The sequence below is a fragment of the Vombatus ursinus genome, unplaced genomic scaffold (genome assembly GCF_900497805.2).
Source record: "Vombatus ursinus unplaced genomic scaffold, bare-nosed wombat genome assembly UNPS02014773.1, whole genome shotgun sequence".
Lineage (NCBI taxonomy): Eukaryota > Metazoa > Chordata > Mammalia > Diprotodontia > Vombatidae > Vombatus > Vombatus ursinus.
This window is the reverse complement of record NW_020954551.1, coordinates 35665269-35687854: the sequence shown is the minus strand read 5'-3', so window position 1 is coordinate 35687854 and position 22586 is coordinate 35665269. Positions and strand designations below refer to the sequence as shown.

At 39.9% G+C, this 22586-nt stretch overlaps 1 protein-coding gene across 7 annotated transcripts in view; it reads right to left on the bottom strand.

Moving 5' to 3' along the window:
* Window positions 1-22586, bottom strand: part of ATG7 (autophagy related 7) — a 262756-nt gene that overhangs the window by 214123 nt on the left and 26047 nt on the right. For all 7 annotated transcript variants that reach the window (XM_027863693.1, XM_027863695.1, XM_027863698.1 and 4 more), the window contains exons 6-9: window positions 21593-21709; window positions 19726-19875; window positions 6858-6946; window positions 5127-5248 (exon numbers count right to left, since the gene is read on the bottom strand). In XM_027863693.1, coding sequence (XP_027719494.1) covers window positions 5127-5248; window positions 6858-6946; window positions 19726-19875; window positions 21593-21709 — 478 coding nt within the window. The remainder of the gene's footprint in view (window positions 1-5126; window positions 5249-6857; window positions 6947-19725; window positions 19876-21592; window positions 21710-22586) is intronic.

Here is a 22586-nt window from a genome sequence, read left to right as displayed (position 1 = left end):
TCCAGCATTGAATACTTAAAATGGAAATAATATATCTGGTTCCATTCCCAGGGAATGTAAGAATTTAAAATATCTTCTCTGTAAAATAATTGGGGCTTATCAATTCATATTATTGGACTTTTTCCAATATGCTTATACTTAAATATGCAGTGCTCATGGTAAAGTACAAAAAACAAGATAATCCTTCTCTTTCCCCCTTCCCCCAGAAGCTTTTTTCAAATCTTGGTGTTTCAAACCTCCCCCAATACCAACTTTTTTCACCCTCTCAGCTGCATACTTCATCGAAAAAACTGAAGCTATTTCTCCAAATGTTTCCTCTTTTCCCCTTCTCCTTATCTCACATCCCTCAAAACACCTTACCTGATTCTCTCTCCTTTAATTGAGTCTCTAATAAAGCGTTCTTCTCCAGCAGACTGGCTCCACTATTATCCCCACTCACTCTCTCCTTTTCTGCCTCTCCCCGTCTTCAGATTCCTTACCTGTTGTCTCCCTCATAGTTTAAAAAAAAAAACAAAAACACCACCCTAATCAGATCCTACTGCCCCTACTAAGGATGTTCCTGTATTTTTCTTCCTTTTTTTAGCTAACCATCCTAAAAAAGTCATCTACTCACTGTCTGCAAATGACAAGCTATGATTCCAGAGGATTTTAAACAAAACACATTACCCACCTCCTAACATTGAGGGGATGAACTCAAGATGCAGAATCTTTTCAGACCATGCCAATGTGGGAATTTGTTTTTCTTGACTAAATATATTTGTTACAAGAGTTCTGTCTTTTGTTCAACGAGGGTTGGGGGGAGGTTGAAGAGTGAAGAGAAGTAGAAATAGGTTTGCACCCTACTATCACGCCAGAAAGAAAATCACAATTCAGAGAATCACTGAAGCATTTTTTAATGCACAGAAGAGTACAAAGGATAAGTCAGAGGGAATCACAGACACGTAAGACAGCTTTGAAAGTACCATAATTAATTTATTATATACTTGAAAACAAAAAGTATCCATAATAGAAATTCACAATTTCATATATAATCCTTTTTCTATTCCACTATATATATATATGGACATGTTTATTTGCTTTTTAAGTTTAGAATAAAAATAAATTCAAAGAAAAAAACTATAAACTCTTTGCAATCTGGCTGCTGACCTTATCATTCAACTGAAACTGCTCTCTCCCAGGTGAGCAAAGATCTCAGTTGTCAAAGATAACGGCCTTTTTCTCCGTCCTCACCCTTCTTGATCTCTCTGCAGCCTGGGAGACTGCTAATCATCCTTTCCTCCAAGCTCTTCTCTCCTCGCTGGTTTTTATGAGGTTGCACTCTGGATTCTCTTCTCAGATGGCTGACCCTCCTTTTCCATCTTCTGTGATGAATCTTCACCACTGTTAGAGCCACCACGCTCTGCCCTGGTCCCTCTTCTCTCTTCCTCTATATTATTTCACTAGATGATCTCATCAGCTCCCATGAGTTCAATTACCATCTCCATACAAATGATTCCCAGAGCTCTATATTCAGCTTTAGTCTCTTTCCTAAATTCCAGTCTCCCATCACCCAAAGCCTACTGGACATCTTGAACTGGATATCCTGTAGACATCTTAAATTGAGTACACAGAAAGCAGAACTCATTCTCTTTCTCCCCAAACCCTCCTCTCTCCCAAATTTTTCTATTACTATTAAGGTCACCATCATCTTCCTAATTATCCAGATTTGAAACTTTGGTGTCCTCACTGACTCTGCACTCTCACTCAATTCACATATGTAATCTCTTGCCAAATACTGTTGTTTCTACCCTCACAACTTCAGTCACGTTCCCCTTCTCTTCATCTACACAGCCGACACCCTAGTCCAGAATCTCATCACCTCTCACCTAAACCGTTGTGAAAGCCTTCTAATTGGTCTTGCTGCCTTGGGTCTCTACCCACTCCAATCCATCCTCCCCTCAGCTCCCTAAGTGATTGCCCCAGAGTGTAAGTCTGACCACAAAACAACTCCAGGGGCTCTGTATCACCTCTAGGATCAAATATAAAGTCTTCTGTTTGGCACTGAAAGTTCTTCACCACTGACCACCTCCCTGACTTTCCAGTCTTCTTATGCTTTCTTCCCCTCCACACATTCCACAACCCCACTACTTGGCCTAGCCGCTGATCCTTGAACACAACACTCCATCCATCATCCCTGTGCCTTTGCAGCGGCCGTGACCCATGCCTAGCATGACTGCTCTCCTCAGCTCCACATCTCAGAGTCCCTGGCTTCCCCCAAGATTCATCTCAGCTGTTACCTTCTTCAGGAGGCCTCCTCCCATCATCCCAGTACTAAAGCTTTCACCTCCAAGATTCCTTTCCCTCTACCGTGTAGGTAGCTTGTATGTACCTATTTCTTTACATGTCATCTGCTCCATTAGGACATAGGCTTCTGGAGGATAGGGACTGATTATTTTTTTACATTCCTCTGTACAGCTAGCATTTAGAACAGTGCCTGGCACATAGTAAGTGCTTAATAAATGCTTACTAACTGAATGAAACCATTTTTAAAACCCTAAAGAACAATAGTTTAGTATTGTCTCCATGTTGAGGTACTACTGATCAATTACACAGAGAAAAGTTGATAACTCTGCTCATACAAATGGCTAATATCAAATACCAAACATAAGAGGTATTCTAAGTGTTCATAGAAAATATAAAATCTATTTCAAAATAAACATGCCAACAACGTCCTTTACCCAAAGCAATGGTTTAAACACTGCTCATCAAAAATTACTTATTTATAACCAAATGAGTCTACAAGTGATGTTGACTCATTTCATCAAGGAGAGCAGAACTCTCATGCTTCCCGGCCACCCGACCGGAAAACACAGAGCTCCCAGTTCTGAGGCCCCAACGAGGGTCTCTTCTCCTTAGGCACTACCCTCATTTGCAACCTCTCCTCTTTCTTCCTGTCACGTTTTCCTCCTCATCCTACTGGCACAGGTTACGTTGTGGAGCTGAAAAAGACCCTCCATCTCCCCCAAAGTCCTTGCCGTTTGGGCCACAGGATCTGAGAGAGAGCTAGACAAGATCTCAGAGGCAGCTGAGTCCAACCCTTTGTATTCAAATGAGAAAACGGAGTCCCAGAGAAATTAAATTATTTGTCCACAACTACACAAATGAAAAGCTGCAGAGTAACGGTTCAGACCCAACTTCACTAGACCTTATGACTCACACAGTCCAAGTTCTAGAGCTCGAAGGGGCCTCTGAGGAAATCTCGGGAGGCTAAAAACTTCTCCAAGGATACAAAGAAAGTAAGCAGAGGGGAGGCTTGAATCCACATACAGAGCCAGTGCCCCAATCAGGCTCTCCCTGCCTTATAACAATTATATAATGGGACCAACTTGTATTAATGGTCAAATGGGAAAAGGCTAGAGGATTCCTTCAGGGTTCTCCCACTGCCTCTAACAAGGGTCTTCTGGAGACAAATATTATTCAGTGTGTCTTCTGTACTGTATTAACTGGAATATGATAAATAAAATAATTTTTAAAAGTATGATCCAGGACAGATGAGGTTAATGTAAATCTCCCTGGCATCAATTCAAATCTATAGATGCATATGGGTGTGTATGCACGCGCATGCGCACGCGCACTCACACACACACACACACACACACACACACACACACACACCCCAAATGACTCTTCAAAGATTCCTTCCAGTGAGTGAAGCACTGAAGCTTTCAGCGTTCTAAGCCAGACATGTCAAACTCAAATAGTTTGCCACTAACCCACACATCAGGATCCCTACAGGCTGTATATTGATTTGTTTTTAAAATGTAACGTGGTCTGTATTTTATTGTATTTTCATTTATTTTGTTAATTATTTCCCAGTGACACTTTAACCTGGTACTCCCTGGCCTCATGGCTCTGGGATGCCAGGCTGCAGACAGTGGCATCCTGCGTAGGTATAGGAAGTTTTCTCAACTGGAGTTCCCTAAACCAATGACATTTCAAGTTTGGTTCCTACGCCTTATTATTTAAAGAAAAGCCTTTGAAAAAATATCTTTGAAGAACAATATATGGTTCTAAAATACAACCAAAATGGCTCACTCCCTGAACAAATCTATCAAGTAACTACATGAGAAATGCATGTCATTTTAGAATAGCCAGAAGAGGGCACTGGTATGTCAAACATATCTGAGAAGGCCAGACAAGAAAGGAGGAATCTGCCAAAGGCTCAACTCTAAAGGGAAACTGAGGCACCCCGGGAAGTGATCAAGTCTGCAGTGCTCCACCCACCTTTCTGTCAAAGCATATTCATTGGGAAACCCTTATCCCTTCTGCAACATAGGACACCCACAAAATATTTGTAGCTACCATCACTGAGCCCTGTTCACTTGTGCCTGGTGGAAATGTCATCCTGGAATCATTCTGACACCCCCTAACTCCCTGTCACCCCCAGTCCCCCCAGCACCCCCTTACTTCCTGCCAGCCCCAGGCCCCAGACCCCAGACCCAAAATGCACTCTTCCTATCATGGGCAGTTTATGCTGAGAGGCAGTCACTGCATATCAGTAAGAGTACTGGGTTTGGAGCTAGGAAGATCTGGGTTCATATCCTGCCCCTGACACATACCAGTTATGTAAGGCTGACCTAGGCAGGCATTGAGTCTCTTGGGCCTCTAGGCAACTCTCTTAAGCCCAGAAATTAGAGAGTAAGTGCTGGCCTGCACTGGCAGAGGGAATGGACTCACCCAGGAGTTTCCTATATCCATGAAATACCTGGCTAGTCCTTATTCCTTACCATACTCCCAGGTGAACAAAAATTAAATATACCAAGGGCATCAATCCCTAGTTTCCTTTAAGAGAAGATACCTTGCAGGAACTATATAATGGAGTGAAAGCTTAGTGGTTTATTTTTTATTTTAAACCTCTGCCTGAACACAGTTTTCTGCCTTTTCTAAGGATGCTTTCTATTTGCTTTCTTCTGAGGAGCAGATGTGCTGGGCTCAAAGCAGCTGTTCTCACCAACAAAGATGTGCAAAGGTCTTGATTTCTGTCATCTTAACCATTACGGAAAAGGAAAAAGAAAAGGAAATGAAACCAGGACTGACCAGCTTCTGTTTTAAAGACAAGGAGGCTGATTCCTCCGCTGAGCAATTACCTGAGTTATATGCCAATTCTGGAAGCTGGACTTCAAAGATGATGCTGTGAGTGATGTCCCTCACCCCCTGCAGGGTCCGGTCCCGGAAGCAGAGGACTTCGACTGACTGGAAACGGTCACTCCTGTTGTGACCCCCAAACCCCAGAGTAAAAAATCAGATCAGAATCTCTGCAATATGTGCAGAGCAGAAGGCAACAGACAGTTCACTTTAATGTTATTGTCATTCAGATGCCTACACTGGGAAACAGCCTTAACCTCCTGGAAAGTTAAATGTTTTAACTTCTGCTTGCTTCCAAATACCCAAGGAGAAGAAAAGTAAGCTGACAGGATTCTAATGCAAATGAGTTTTAAATAATACAATCACATTATACGTAAATGTGCACATATGTGCATATTCATACATACATACATACACATATGCAAGAATTTTTACAAGGCAGGGTAAAAAGTGTCAAGGGAAGGTCTTCTATGGTCTTCCAATTCTTCTATTGGTATTATATTGCAAAAAAGCACCCCTATAAAAAGACTCAAAAACCATCTTCTAAGGTGTTTTATGGAACCTATAAATATTATTACAATGAAATGCCATTTTCCCTTATCTGAAAGACATTAAGTGTGCATGCTTTTCCTTAATAACCTGACAGAAGAAAACAACTCACTTTACTTTTCCGCCTTTCTCAGTCTGTAAAACGGGGGTAATAATTGCATCCACTTTCCAGGGCTGTTGTGAAGATAAAATGAGGTATTTGTAAAGCACTTTGAAAATCTTTAAGTGCTATGTAAATACTAGCTGCTATTAAGAATAACAACAACAAATCAAAACTAAATCCTATAGATGTAGTGATCAAGCTTGGGCCCAGTAAGAGACAGGATAATACATTTCCCTTCCTTCTTCCTGAAAGTAGAAAAATATGGAGGTAGAACACTGCCTATAATGTGCTGGCTAGGTTTGCTGAACTGCTTTTTTTATTTTTCTTTTTTATTCTTTGTTAAAAGGCATGGTTCTCTGAGTGGGCCCAGTAAGAGACAGGATAATACATTTCCCTTACTTCTTCCTGGAAGTAGAAAGATATGGAGGTAGAAAACTGCTTATAACGTGCTGGCTAGGTTTGCTAAACTGCCTTTTTCATTTTTCTTTTTTATTCTTTGTTAAAAGGGATGGTTCTCTGGGTGGGGAAGGGAGGAGAAATATACTGGGAAATGGAAGGTGATATAAAAACAAGTGAGATCCAATAAAAATGAAAGAAAAACACCTGGTAACAATAAAACTATAATCTAATCTGAAATTTATCACTCTGTTTTACTATGGGAAAATAGGGAAATGATAGGAAAATGGCAAACCACTTGTAATCTCTGGCAATGCAGTCTCAAAATTTCTGATCACATGCCCTTCCTGCCAGAAAAGTTTGCAGAAGTGAAGGAAATGGGACCCACCAATGACCTCAGCCCGTGTCATTTATCTTTATCCCTCCTCCATCTGCTCCTTTAACATTTTTAATCCAAATTTTAAAAGATATCCAACCAGCTTTGGCCCCTATAGACCAGATAAAATCTTCAAAGGCAATTAAATAGCTAAGAACCTCTGGTTTATATTTAAGAAATGAAAAATATTTTTGAAAAAACAAAAGCTAAATAAAAAACTATTCTCAATCCCAACAAGATGTGTATGTATGTACACACACACACACACACACACACACACACACACACACACACACACAGAGTCAATACCATTTATATGCTGCCAGGACCAATAAATTCCTCAATGGCCATCCGGGATATTGCGCTAAATTACAGGGATCATATACTCCAACTGTAATCTGTGAACAGAAGAGAACTCCGAGTGGGTCAAGTATTATTTCAGATACACAATACAGTAGATGCTAATGCTGCATTTCCTTGTTTAGACCATGCTGGGAAGCAGGAAAAATAAGACACTTGGGAAAGGGCCAAGGAAATGAGGCCAGAATTAAACACCTACCCACCTGGCAAGACAAGTTTCACGTATACTTAAATTCACATTTGGGGAAATGATACAAATGATACCCAGGTAGGTGTCAAGAAGGAAAGCCCAGGAAGGGCCCTTGAAATCAGTCGAGAGCAAGATTAAATCGAGAGGTAAGTTCATCATGTGTACAAGTAGTCCAAAGTTAAATAACCCCTTTACCAATCTGCCTAAATAGTAGGAAAAGAAAGGTTAACAAATGGCTAAAATCTAGCTAGTTAAAGGGAAATACTGAACTTACTTGGAACAGTATACTTAACTTTGTATACACATTTGCTCTTCCAGTAAACCTAGCCACAAAAGAACATAGTTCCCAATAGGGTATTCGTGATTTTAAAGGCTTATTTTGAGTACTAAGATGATTCTACTAAAGTGCTTCTCTCATGCAAGCCATCATGGTAAAGAGGTGACCATGGGTTCTAGAAGGTTCTGCTACTAGAACAAAGTCTCTGACCAGGCTATCACACCAGAAGGAATATGAGCCCAGAGGCTGCTTTTATGTCTGCTGAGGAACAGCCAAGACAATGAGCCCAGGTTGGCTAGAAGGTAATGAAATTTTGGGCCAGAGTAATACCTGTAGACCATCTATTAGGGAGACAACATGGTACAGAGGAAAGACCACTGGATTGAGAGTCTTAGAACCTGGATTCAGTTCCTAGCCCAGCCTTTTCTACCTATATGAGCCAGGACAGACCACTCAACTTGGGCCTAAGCATTCTCATTTGTAAAATGAAAAGACTGAACAAAGCAGCCTTCATGGTGGTTTCTAGCTCTACATCTATTATCCTATAATCCTAAATAAATTTTCTTATGATCCAGAGGCAGTTAGAAGGTGCAGTAGATAGGGCCTGGACTCAGGAAGACCTAGATTCTGATCCCACCTCAGACATTTATAACTATGTAACCTTGGGCGAGTCACTTGACCTCTGTCTGCCTCAGTTTCCTTGACTGTATACTGGGAATAATAACAGCACCTACCTCCCAAGGTTGTTGTCAATATTAAATGAGCTATCTGCAAAGGGCTTAACACAGTACCTTATCCATAGTAAGCATTCAAATATGTACTGAAAGGGTATCATTAGATGTTTTATTAGATAACTATTATTTTTTCATTCAAAGGCATTAGACCACCATCAAGTGTAGTTTTTACTCTGTATATGGGTCATTTTTTTTCCCCTATGGAGTATAATTCTATTTGGTAGTGCAAAAGGATTAGAAGATATGATTCACTTTTGCAACCATGTTTTCAGGAAAAAGATGTATACTGGTATTAGAGGTAATTTTTCCTTTTCCAAAGAGATTACATTCATACACCTCATTTAAACTAACCAAGTTTTGTGTTTTTAAAATGTCTTTTTTCAGTTAATGAAAATCTACTTTCTCTCCCTCCTACCTCCTCTCCTCATTGAGAAAACAATAAAAACAAAACCTCTGCTACAAAAATGTAGTCAGATATCACATACACATATGTATGTATATATGAGCACACACATATGTATATTATATATGCATTAACATCAGATTCTGCCATGCTACATTGTAGCATATATATACATATACATACATATACATCTATGTATATATATACGTATGTATGTGTATGTGTGTATCTGCACTCTGAATCCATCACTTCTCTGTCAAGAGGTGGGTAGCACATTTCATTATAAATCTTCTGGAATTGTGGTAGGTTATTGCATTGATAGAAATCTTTTTAATCAGGAAGTTTTTTTAAAAATCTTTTGTCTTTACAATATCATTGTCATCATATAGCTAATTCTTCTGGTTCTGCTTGCTTCACTTTGCATCAGTTCATACAAATCTTCACAGGATTCTCTGAAACTATTCCCTTCATCATTCCTTATGATATGACAATATTCTTCCACATATTCATATGCCATAACTTGTTCAGCAATGTTCCAACTGATAGGCATCCCCTCCGTTTCCAATTCTTTGCCACCACAAAAAAAAGGCAGCTACATTTTTTATATGGATCTTTTTGTCTTTTTGTTTCATTGTTTTGAGGTACAGATCTAAGACTGGTATTACTGGATCAAAGGGAATACACATTTTAGAACCTGTTGGAGCATTGCTTTCCAGAATGGCTAGACCACTCCACAGTTCCACCAACAATGCATCAATATAGCTGTTATCCCACAGCCCCTACAACAATATTATTTTCCTTTTTTGTCAACTTAACCAATCTGATGAGTGTGAGATGGAAGAGTTATTGTTATCTGTATTTCCCTATTGGTGACTTAAGAGCATTTTTCATATAGCTATTTACAGCTTGGATTTCTTCCTCTTAAAACTACCTGTTCATATCCTTTGACCATTTGTCAAATGAGGAATTGCTCTTATCCTTATAAATATAAATCATTTCCCTAGATATCTTAGAAATGAGACCTTTATCAAAGAAATCTGCTAGAAGATTCCTCAATTTTCCTGTTTTCTTCTGAATTTAGCTTTATTGGTTTTATTTGTGTAAAAATTTTTTTATGTTACTTAATCAAAATTATCTGTTTTACATAGTATAAGATGAGCCAGACTATTTTCCAGGTTTCCCAACATTTTTTTCAGATGCTGAGTTATTAATCTAAGAACTAAGATTTGGGGGTTTATCAAACATTAGGTTACTGTGCTCATTTGATTCTGTATATTGTGTACCTGATTTGTTCCATTAATCAATATATTTCTTAACTAATATCAAATTGTTTTTATTACTGATTTGTATGTAGTTTGAGATTACATATTATTAAGCTCCCTTCTTTCTCACTTTTTCATTATTTTCCTTGAGATTCTAAAACTTGTTCTTTGGGGATAAATTTTATTACTTTTTCTAGCTCTACAGAGTAAACCATTGGTAGTTTGATTAGTGCAGCACTGAATAATAAACGTCATTTTTATTTTTTTGTGTAAAGGGTGTTTTTGTAGTTATATTCTCCCGTGTATGTCTTAGCAAACAGACACCCAAGTACTTTATGCTTTCTGTTATTTTAAGTGGAATTTCTCTCTTCCTCCTGGATTTTGTTGGTAACATATAGAAATGCTGAAGATTTGGGGTGGGGTTTCATATCCGGCAATTTATGAAGTAATTAGTTATTTCAATTCATCTGTTGGTTGACACTCCAGGATTCTCTAAGTAAATCATGATATCATCTGAGAAACATGATAATTTTGTTTCTTCTTTGGCTTTGCATACTTTCAATTTTTTTCTTGTCTTATTACTATAGATAGCATTTCCAGCATTATACTGAATAGAAATGATGATAATGGACATTCATGCTTTACCCCTGATCTCACTGGAAAGGTGTCTAGTTTGTCCCCATTACAGATAATGTTGATTCTTGGTTTTATATAGAGACTGCTTGCTTGGTTGGTTGGTTGTTGTTTTTCGTTCTCAAGGAGGACTAAAATGACATCACTATGTCAGAGTCAAGACGTGGTGTGCTCGACTGTGGCTGATCAGACCAACAGGAGCTCAGAAGGCTCTCCCACAGGTCAGGCACAGGTAGTGCATATGAACATTTGGGATAGAAATGGCTCTAAATTTGTGCATCTCACATTTCTTTTGAGCTACTGAAATTCCACTTCACTCACAGAGCACAGCACCTTCCTTGATGTAGGCACGCCATGCTGGGCCATCCTTTGACAGTATAGTATCTCCCATGTCTCACAATTAATTCCAAAGTTCTTCAGAAGACCTTGAGATTGTCCTTTGCTGCCTCTTCTAACCACCAAGTGAGCACCTGCCTTGCGTGAGCTCTTTGCAAAATAGCTACTACACATAAAACAAGAACTCCATAAGGTTTACTAGCAACAAAGTTCATCTGGCTCTAAGAAAGCAGCATTTACCTTCAATAAAAGCACAGTGCAAGCTAAGCTTAGAGAGATGCAGGATTCTTGACTCACTAAGAAGGTAAGTGAAATTCTGTTTTATGCTGATAGTAACAATCCAAAGTGCTTTAACGATGCCCCGAAAGCTATCTATCGGCCAAAGACCTATGCTGCCTCTCAACTACTCAGTGCTGATGGAGCCACATTGATTAGTAATAAGGACATGATCCTGGAGAGATGGGCTGAACATAGTCCATAGTGTTCTTCCATAGTGTTCTCAGCAGACCATCATCAATCAATGCTGAAGTCATCAACCACATACCTCTGGTAGAAATCGATTCTTTTCTAGGTGAATGTCCAACTGAAGAAGAAGTTTTGAATGCCTTTAGGATCCTCTCATGTGACAAAGAGACTGGTGCCAATTCTATTCTAGAGACTGCTTATCACATTAAGGAAAGATCCATTTATTCCTACATACTCATGTTTTGTTTTTTAACAAGAATGGGTGTTGTATACTGTCAAAAGCTTTTTCTGCATCTATTGATATAAACATACTATGTTTAATGTTCTTGGTATTAATATGGCTGATTAGGTCTATAGTTTTCCTAATATTAAACCAGCCCTGCTTTCCTGGTAATCAAAATAGGTAGCATTTATATGGGATTTTAAGGTTTTCAAAGTGCTTTACAAATACTATGTTTTTATACTCACAACAACCTTGGGAGGTAGATGATATAATATTATCACTTTATAGATGGTAAAATTAAGTTTGAAAGAGGTTAAGAGACTTCTCCAGGGTCACACAGACAGTAAGTGGCTGAGGCTGAATTGGAATTCAGGTGTTCCTGACTCCAGGTCCCATACTCTTATTGCATCATGGTATATTATCTTTGTGACATATTGCTATCATCTTCTTGTTAACACTGTATTTAAAACTTTTGTATTGATATCCATTTGGGATATTGGTCAATAATTTTCTTTCTCTGCTTTGATTCTTCCTGATTTAGGTATCAAGGCCTCATTTGTGTCATAGAAGTAATTTGGCAAGACCCCATATTTTCTGATTTTTTCTAACACCTTTTGTAGTATTGGAATTAACTGCTTTTTAAATGTTTGATAGAATTTGCCTGTAAATTCATCTAGCCCTGGGATTTTCTTCTTTGGGATTTCACGTATGACTTGTTCAATTTCTTTTTCTGAAATTGTGGTAAGTCCTCTATCTTGTTCTGTTAACCTGAGCATTTTATGTTTTTATAAATATCATTTATCTAGGTTATCAATTTTATTGGCATATGAATGGGTAAAAAAGTGCCTAATAATTTATTTCTTCTGCACTGGTTGAGAATTCACTTTTTTTTTAACACTGATATTTTGGGTTTTTTTTTCTTTTTAAAAATCAAATTAACTAACAGTTTGTCTATTTTGTTTTTTTTTCCTTCAGAAAAAAGCTCCTGGTTGAATTCTCTAAAAAGGTAGTTGCTCTCACCCTCCCCTATCAACCTCTGAAAACCCAGAAAATGTCACTCCAGAAAAAATCCTGGAACAGCTGAACCAGAAGAAAAATGGAGAACAGCAGTGAAGTAACCCAGGTAGCTAGAGGGATTAACGGGAAAAGCCCCCCTACCTTGGGGGAAGGGGAGCAGTACAAAACAGGAGTCGCCCAGCCAGCTAGTGGGAAGAGCCACTTCAGCACACCAGCAGGAGATTCTGACGGGTCTCCCAGTGCCTCAGTAAAAATAAGGGAAGCAGCACTACAAAGGGCCCCAGGCGGACAAGCACCCAGCAACATTCGTCTGAAAGGAGCTGAAGAAAGCAACTGACAACCAGGAGGAGATCCCAAAGCCCAAAGCCCAGATGCAGAAAAAGCAGGCAAACACCAACAGCTGTACCTCTGAGTGCCTCAGTGAGGGTGGGGTAACTGGTGGAAACCAGCTCAGAAAACCACCAGGTGCCTCAGCATTCTACAGCAAAGAAGTCTCCCAGTGCCTCAACAGAAATAAGGGAGGCAGCATTGCAAGGGGCCCCAGGCAGATAAACACCTGGCAGCACTTATCTAAAAGGAGCTAAACAAAGCTAAAAGAAAGGAAAAGCAGGCAATCTAGATTTGCCTGAAAGTCCCAGCCTTGCTGATTCCAGCCCAACACCAGGTAAGCTGCCAGAACCCTAGAGCCTCCAATTGCCAACATAAGACGACCCAGCACACAAAGCCACTGACCAAGACCCAGGCTCCCAACACAAGGAGCTTGGGTCAGTGTCCTCTGCTCCCCAGCAGGAGGGCTCAATATCTTTAAAGGCCAGGGAACAAAGAAACACCATGAGTAAAAAGAAACGTACCATAGACTCATATTATGAGAAGAGTGAAGATCAAGATAGAAATTCTGAAGAGGACAACACTGTCATCAAACCCACATCTGCAACATCAAAAGGGAATATGAACTGGTCTGAAGCCCAAAAAGCCTTCTTAGAAGAACTCAAGAAGGACTTTAAAAGTCAAATGAGAGAGGTAGAGGAGTCCTTTAAAAGTATAGTTGGCCAACTGGAAAAAAAGTACACTGAAGAAAACAAATCCCTTAAAAATACAATTGACCAATTGGAGAAGAAAGTACAAAATCTAACAGAAGAAAACAATATGTTAAAAATTAGAATTGAACAAATGGAAACTAATGACTCTACGAAAGAGCAAGAATCAAACAGAAACAAAAAAATGAAAAATTAGATGAAAACATAAAATACCTCATGGGTAAAACAACTGACTTGGAAAATCAGTCCAGGAGAGACAATTTAAAAATTATAGGCCTACCTGAAAATCATGATGAAAAAAAGAGCCTGGACAATATCCTTCAGGAAATCATAAAGGAAAACTGCCCTGAAGTCCTAGAACCAGAAGGCAAAATAACTATAGAAAGAATCCACCGCTCCCCGCCTGAAAGAGATCCCAAATTAAAAACGCCAAGGAATATAATAGCTAAATTCCAAAATTACCAGATTAAAGAGAAATTACTGCAAGCAGCCAGAAAGAAACAACTGAAATATCATGGAACCGCAGTCAGGATTACACAGGATCTTGCAGCCTCTACATTAAAAAACTGTAGGGCATGGAACATGATATTCCGTAAGGCAAAGGAGCTTGGAATGCAGCCAAGGATTAACTACCCAGCGAAAATGAGCGTGATTTTCCAGGGAAGGAGATGGATATTCAATGAAATAGGGGACTTCCAAACTTTCCTGATAGAAAGACCAGAGTTCAACAAAAAATTTGATGTTCAAGTACAAAATTCAAGAGAGACATAAAAAGGTAAATGGGACAGAAAGATACAATATATTGTTAATAAAGGCAAAACATTTACATCCCTACAAGGGAAGATGACACTTGCAACTCTTGAGAACTGTGTTGTTACTATACCATGTTAAAGGAGTATACATAAAGGGGGTGGATATAAGTTGACTTTGATGTAATGATAAAAAAAAAATCTAATCAAGCAGGTTAAATGGATCCAAGTAAGTGGATTAGTCTGAACTAAGAAAATGTACTGAAAAAGGAGGACGCAGACAAGGGTAAATTACATTACAGGAAAAGACACAAAAACCTATTAGACCAAGACCCAAAAGTTGTAAGTTTAGGAGCAGAGAGGAGACAGCCTTCTGACTCCAAAGTAGCTCCATTGTGGTCGATAAGGGGGTAGTGACTCTGGAAGGCAGCCAGGACGTGTGGCACTGGGGTAAATAATCAATTAAGCTATAACAGAGGAATCCACATCAATCATTCCTCTGGCCAGAGCTGTTCATCCATTTAATCAGTCCACTGCCAAAGGAAATTCTTCTCTGCTCCTCTCCCCTCCCAACAGGCTGTGATTGTGTGACTTCTTTTCTCTTCAAAGCCTGCCTTTGTAATTCACCTTAACCTGGTGACACAGTTAACTGTTTGGTGGACTGGAATGGGCAGGAGGTCAGAGGGAGTTAGATGCCCTATGATTTGGCCAAAGGAGTGCCCCAGTTGCACACTACTTGTCACTCATTGCTACATGTTTCCATGGTGATTCTTCTCTCCCCAAGTCCTTGAAGGAAGGGATGGGTGTGACCCTCGCAACCCCTTGAGTGCCTATCACTACACTCAGTAACACACAGCATGCAGGAGGCATTCCGTAAGTGCCCACTCACCTGTATTCCCTCAGAAACATGTGTCCTTCCAAATGAAGCTACTTTCTGACTGCAGACCCTGGACAGGGCAACACATCACTTTATAGGACTGAGCAAATTCTGTCAGGAGAGGAGCTCCAAGGGGAACCTGTACCCGTTTGAAGACTTCGAGAATTCTCTTGTGAGAATCATTTGCATTCTTATCATCAATTCTGAAATCTCAGTTCTCCATGTGACTTCTCATACTTACAGGCACTCTGGCGGTCAAAAATCCAGAGCTGAAGGAATGCTGAAAGTCTTCTAGTCCAACCCCCTCATTTTACAGATGAAGAAACTGAGGCCCACAGGGGCTAAGTGACTTGCCCAAGGTCACCCACTATCTAACATCTAGGCACAATCATTTTGCCCCCAGAAATCGCCCTTCCTTATTACCACCTCCTGAAGTCACTGTCCCCTCAGGAGTAAAAGGGGAGGTCCAGGAAAGAGCACTTATCCTGGGAGTGACCTGGGGCAAGTGATTCAACCTCTGTGCATCAAAGCATGGCAAAGTCTAGGACTTGAACTCAGCTCTCTTTCTATTGCACCATGCAGCCTGCCTCTCCCTTAAGAAATCAAAGTGGAACCATGTCCTGCTACCCATAAGGAAAAGTGCCCTCATGTGACAAGCAGAAAAATCATGATAGGAACTGAGTTCTTATGACTCACTTATTTTGTTTTAAATCCCTTAATCAGATTTAAAAAATTGATATCTAGCTTCCTATTAAAGTAATTTTAGTTTAAAAAATACGATGACTTTAAGTCCATACATACTCTGATATTTTGATGGCCCTGAGATCTCATCAATGTGGCCACTTCATTCAATGATGGGGAACACAATACATCCAGACCTGCCCATTCCATATTTCCATGTCCTTCCCTCAATCTGTCTCAGAGAGTCCACCAATGGGTTGGGGCTTTCTTCTTGATCTCTTGCCATTTACCAGATACCTACTATAAGCAAAGGCACTGTGCTAGGCTTTGGTATACAAAGACAAGAACAAATTAAAAAGTTCCGGCCTTAAAGGTGGACCCATTCCCCTGGGTGACAGCCGTAAGCAAACATAAGTGTCTACATGATAACCCGAGGAGGGAAAGAATCCTAATAAGTAGGGAGAATCAGGAAAAGCTTCCCACAGCAAGCACTTGAAATCAGCTTTGCAGGAAACTCATGAGTCTAAGAAATAGAGATGGAGCAGGACTCTGTCCCCAGCATGTGGAACAGCCAATGGCACAGGAGGCAGCAGCTCTTTGGAGGGTGGACCACTTCACTCTAAACTTAAAAGGCGGGAGAACAGAAAAAGTAGGAAAGTATTTCTCTTTAAGCATCCGAATAAAGTCAGAGAAATAGGAAGGTTAAGCAAGTTAAATAACTCATTGCTGAAAAAAAAACAGTTAGGGGCTGAGGTTAAAAAAGAATTAGCCACAGAAATTAAAATTGGTAATTTATAAAAAAATAGTGCAAGAATCAGAAATGAACTAGAAGATACTTGAATTTGCATTAAGGAAATAATTCTAACTGCCAGACAAAAGATAAGTAGCTTGGAGAGCGGTTTCCTTCTGTCTCTACCTCTTTTCTTGGTGTCATGAGCTCCCTCTCTTTTAGGGAGGGGACCCTGGCATGATCTTCCTAACAGGATAACCTTAGGCTCAAGCCTTGCTCCAATGGTAGGTCTGCCAGCCCATTTCACTCAGTGGGGGAAAAAAATACAGACCCAATTCTTTGTTTTATTTATTTAGGAACTAGATCTCTCTATCTTGTCCAGGTTGGAAGTTCAGCAGCTGCTCTCCCAGACCCAATCCCAATACTGGCTAGCACAGAAGCTTTACCCTGTGCCATTTTTCCCAGCCAGACCAGTTCACCTCTCTTTAGGCAGGCTGGTGACCCTCTGCTCTCGGGGGCTTACCACATTGTTACTGGACTTAGAGCAGACATCAATCAGCTTTAGCCCTCCTGAAGCTTAAACTCCCAAACCCATGTAATCCACCAGCCTCAGTCTCCCCAGGTACTGCGGCTACAGCAGTGCTCCACATGCCAAGCGGCCTGACTCTTCAGAAGTCCTGCATTCTCTTATGGGACTGGGAGAAAGAGTAAACTGTTAAATTTGACATAAGAGAAGCAGAGTTCTCAAAAAGCTATACTTCTTTTAAGTGGATAATGAAAGGGTAGAGTAATAAAAATACCCATGAAGCAGTAGGAGAAAATAGCTAAGAATAATATTGTTTATATGGCACATAGTTACCTTTAACCAAGAAGGATTTTGTTTTCCATTCTAATCTTGGTGTAGTAGACAAGTAGTCAGAAGGCTTGGGTTCAAGTTCCACCTTTGACACATACTGGCAATGTGACCCTAGAAAAGTCACTTGATCTTCAGTGGCCCCTGGCAATTCTCTAGAACTACAAACTGTAAAGAGGGTGCCCATATGTACTGGTTGAGGTATTTCATAAACTAATAAAATCATTGTTGTTCAGCTGTTTTTTTGGTTGTGTCTGACTCTTCGTGATCCCATTTGGGGTTTTCTTGATAAAGATACTGGAGTAGTTTGCCATTTCCTTCTCTAGCTCATTTTACAGATGAAGAACTGAGGCAAACAGTGACTGGCCCAAGATCATACAGCTAGGAAGTGTCTGAGGCTGGATTTGAACTCAGGGAAATAAGTCTTCTTGACTCCACCTAGCTGCCTAGTAACCCCATAGGTCCATAGGTCTCTTCTGCCATCCTCAAAAACCTGAACAAATCAAAATAAACAAAAGCCCCACCATGCCTATGAGAAATCAAGAAAAAACAAACTCATTGCTAACAGAACTCAATGATCAATGATCAGTATAGGAACAGCTGGCAATAAAAACCACAAAAGACTAATTCTGAATTTTCTAAAATAGGTTTAAAAAAAAAGATATGAAATAGGTCAGACTCAACATGTTCTAACATGACTTGATCCCCTTTCTTTTAGTTTTGTTATATATCTGCAAGTATCAAAATTATTCCACTTTCATAACTGCATGACTCTTATCAGGTTATTTTTCAATCTACAGTCTCCTTTTTGATCTAGATGTTGGCATATTATTGATAATTTCCAATGGACTTTTATTGGGCTTACCGACTAGGCACAGCGGGTAGATGTCTGTGGTCCCTACTGATGGGGAGAATGAGGCTGGTGGATGACTCAAGTGTGGGAGATCCAAGCTGCAAGAGGGCTAAAACCGAATGGGTGTCCTTACCAAGATGGTGAGCCTCAGGGAGCAGAGGGTTACCTGGCTGTCACCCTGGTAGGAAGAGTGAACAAGCCCAGGGAGAAAAAATGAAGCAGATTAAAGTTTCCATACTGATCATTACTAGGGTAGGGTCTGTCAGTAGCCACTGTACTTCCAGCCTGGGTAAGATAAATCTAATCTCAAAATAACAGCAATAATAATAATAACAATGATAATAAATATATATGGGTATCTGTATATATGACTATATATACACACACATAAATGTTACATGATTATATGCATATATATAGTACTTAATAATTCAACAAAATATGTGAGTGCCTACTGTAAGCAAGGCACCATGTTCAGTTCTGTACAGACCATAAGAAGAATAAGCCATGGTTCTTGCTCTCCAAGAGCTTACACTCTAACTGGAGAGATGACATGCACACAAATAACACAAGGCATCACATGACCAGCATAATTTAAATGACAGAGACAAGAGAGACAGAGAGATTCAGCTACTCAGCAGGTCAACTCTTCTAGAAATGGTTTCCATTTGATCACCCAAAGTGTCAAGCTCCAGGTGAGACTAGATTTTCATTCACCCTTTGTCCTGCCTGGGGAAGTAGCCTTTTCTTTACAAGTTCAGAGGAGGTAGAGATGACTTCTGGTTAGGGTGATCAGTGAAGACTTCATGGAGGAAGAGGTTAGCCTAGGCCCTGAAGGATGGCTAAAAATAAGGGATTAGGGTGCATTCCAGGCAGAGGGAAAGGTATAAGAACAAGCATCAAAATGGGAAAGTGTAGTATTTGTGGTTGATAAGTAGCCCAGATTAGTGGAAGCAAAATATTTACATGGAGGAATAGCAAAAGAACAATTAGGCGGGAGAGGCAGACAGGCACAGTGTGGAAGACCCCAAATGCCAGGCTAAGGAGGCTGGATTACACTGGGCAGAAGAATAACCCAGATAAAGCGACACTGTGGCAAGATTTATCTGTCAACAAGGCAAAAAGGTGAAGAAAGGGAAGAAGAGACAGCAAGCAGGGAAAAGAGTTAAATAAACATTGTGAAGGAAGAAATGACAAAAATTAGTGATTGATTTGGATGGGGAAAGGGGTCAAGAGAGAGAGGATGAAAAAATAACTGAGGTTTCAGTGGGACTAGCGGAATGACATCACCATTATCAGAAACAGGGAAGTGAGAAGGAGGAACTCTTTGAGAAAGGAAGGGGACAAATGCAAGGCACACAGAAATGTTTTAACTAGATTTTTTTTTTGAGTTAATTAATCTAAATGAGTTTGCATTTTTCTTATAGTTTATCATAATATAAAACCAAGGGGTTCCTCCCCACCAAAGACCACAATCACACGCAAAGTTTTTCTAACCTTTTTCCTTTGATCTTGGAAGAAATCATTGCAATGCTTAAGCAAGGAGATCAGGACGGAATTTACATCATACTTAATTAGAAAGTAAGGCAATGCTGTGACTCCTTCTTCCTGGCAAAGATTATCATATGCACGTTCAAGGGCTTGAATCTGAAAACAGAAAACATTATCACTAAAAATCTATGGAGAAAATCATTAAGGCTGATACAAATTAAGAATAAAGTTAAAACCAACACTTGGAAACAACCAATCACACCCCTGTAAGGATCTTAATTGCCATAACTGAAATATGGTAAGAATATATTTATCAGTGCTCTAAAGATCAGGAAAATACACCCACTGACATCATACCCAGTATTCCATCCCTGATGTGGACAAGCAAAGAAGTTTCTTCAAGAACAGTAATACCCAAGGGAATTCATTGTTCCTTCTGATGCCAAGTTCAAAAGGTTAAGTTGTACCTAGAACATCACAATGGTCCCTTCATAAATCATTTGGATCTACCATTCATGAACTTGACTTCCAGCTTTCAGAGGCTTTTTATATTTTCTGACTCTACAAATTTTGAGGGAAGTTTTCTATCTCTGTCAAAGCCTTCTTATATATCCCAGAACTAATTATTTTAAGCTCTAATATGACAATGCCATAATTTCAATGGGCAAACAAGTCTATGTTTAGATTGTTAAAATCCCTCACAATTTTATACATTTTTTCCACTTCCTCCAGTGATCTTTGCCTTTACGGACCAGAGGGACCTGATATTTTTAGTTTTTCTCCTAAAAAAAAAGTTCCCCCCACTTGGTTATTTTACGTGTCATTTTTACTCTTTGCTAGCTTTCTCATGTTTTCCTTAAAATCCAAAGACCATAACTTGAGACAGTATTTCAGACATAGAAGCACCATGACCTCGTATCAGGGGAGGATGTTTTCTGCTGTATTCCTAAACCCTTCCTGATAATACCCAACATTCTGCTGGCCTTCAGCATGTTGGGCTGACAGAAACAAGAAACAAGTTAAATGTTGGCCAGTCAGCTGAGCTTAATTGTTTTTGTATCTTGTAAGGATAGGTGGCATGGGGGAAGGGGGCAGTAAAGCAGCAAATGACTGTGGTGAGAAACACGAAAAGATCATCATGTATAAAAAATGTAGAGCTGTGAGGGAGGTCAGAAGTCATCTAGTCCAACCTCCTCATTTTACAGATGAGGAAGTAGAGTCAGAGAAGTTGGTGATTTCTGCAGGGTCCTACAAGAAGGCAGGGTCCTACAAGCAGGCAGTACCCCAAGCAGGAGCTGAAGCCAGACCTTCCTAACTCTATCCACTGTACCCCGCTGCCTTCCTTACAGGTGTCAGGAAAATGTTCAAAAACAAAGTAACAAGCCTAAAGTAAAGGAGAAGTCAAATAAAAGCAGAATCAAAGAATAATCAAGTATGGAAACAAAATTCAAAATGGCTGCAAGCTCAATCTCTTTCTTGGGCCATAATTGATAACTTAGGGCCCATCATCCTGAAAGCCACAGATTGAATTGCTTTTCTCAAAGCAATTTCTTCGTATTTGCCCACACTGAAGCCTATGCCTTCACCAGCCACTACAACTGTCTCCCATCATCACTGTACAACTTGTTCCTGTTGACTGGGTATTCCACACCACAAAAGACCTCAGTGTACAGTGAACTCCCCAGGTTTTTAGATGACACCACCACCACTAAATAATTTATAGCAATGCTCAGATCATCAACCTCCAGAGGACCACAATTAACATTTTCTTCCCCCAGAAATGTGCCCGTTTGCCCCCTTAGCCTTTGTGTCCAGAGGGCAGAGAGTGGACAATAATAGCTCACAGATTTTTTGTTCTGTTTTGTTGTGTTACCTGGCTTGGAGAAAACTTCTGATCCAAACGCACTGGCTCCTGAAGAAGGGGTAGGCCCTCTGGAAGGCAGAGGGCAGGGTAGCAAAGCCAGTAGTAGAAGTAGTACTTCTTTAGATCCTAGAGAAATAGAAGAATTAGGCATTAGAACATTAATAACACAACACTGTCAGACTGGCAATTTAATTTCTCAAAGCTCCTTTTTTTAAGGACTGAGAAAAAAAGTATTAAAAAAATGTGGAAATTTTGTCAAAGTCTATCCATTTTGAACAAACATATCAGAATCCAAATCTTCTGGATTTTAAGATAATAAACCTTTATAAGGCCGTTTGTCTCCTTCCATTGCTTGCAGTGCTTACATAGCACTTTAAGTTTGCCAAATACTTTGCAAGTATGATCTCAATCAGGAGCAGCTAGGTGGCACAGTGGATAGAGCGCTGGCCCTGAAGTCAGGAGGAACTGAGCTCAAATCCAGCCTCCGACCAAACACTTGACACGTACTAGCTATGTGACCTTGGGCAAGTCACTTAACCCCAATTGCCCCACTTAAAAAAAAAAAAAGCACGATCTCATTTTACCCTCACAATAATTCTGGGAGGTAGGTGTAATTCATATTTCCATTTTACAAATGAAGAAATTGAGGCAGACAAGTTAAATTCCTTGTCGAGGCTCATACAGCTAAGAAAGTAAGACTAGATCTGAACTCAGGTTTTCCTGATTCCTGGCCTAGTGCTCTATCTGCTGCAGCACTAAGGCGAGAGTCTAAAGCCCAAGAATTAAAATATTTCTTCACTTCTGTATGAACTGAGCTCACTATTAAAATACTGACCCCTGCTCTATAAGTGAAACCATCTTACTAGGCATTTCCTTGGCTATCTTTCATAACTAAACCTCCCTTCTTCTTTCAGGTGTTAAGAACTCTCTATTTCCTCCAAGAACTGTGCATTTACGTGTGTGTGTGTGTGTGTGTGTGTGTGTGTGTGTGTGTGTGTGTGTG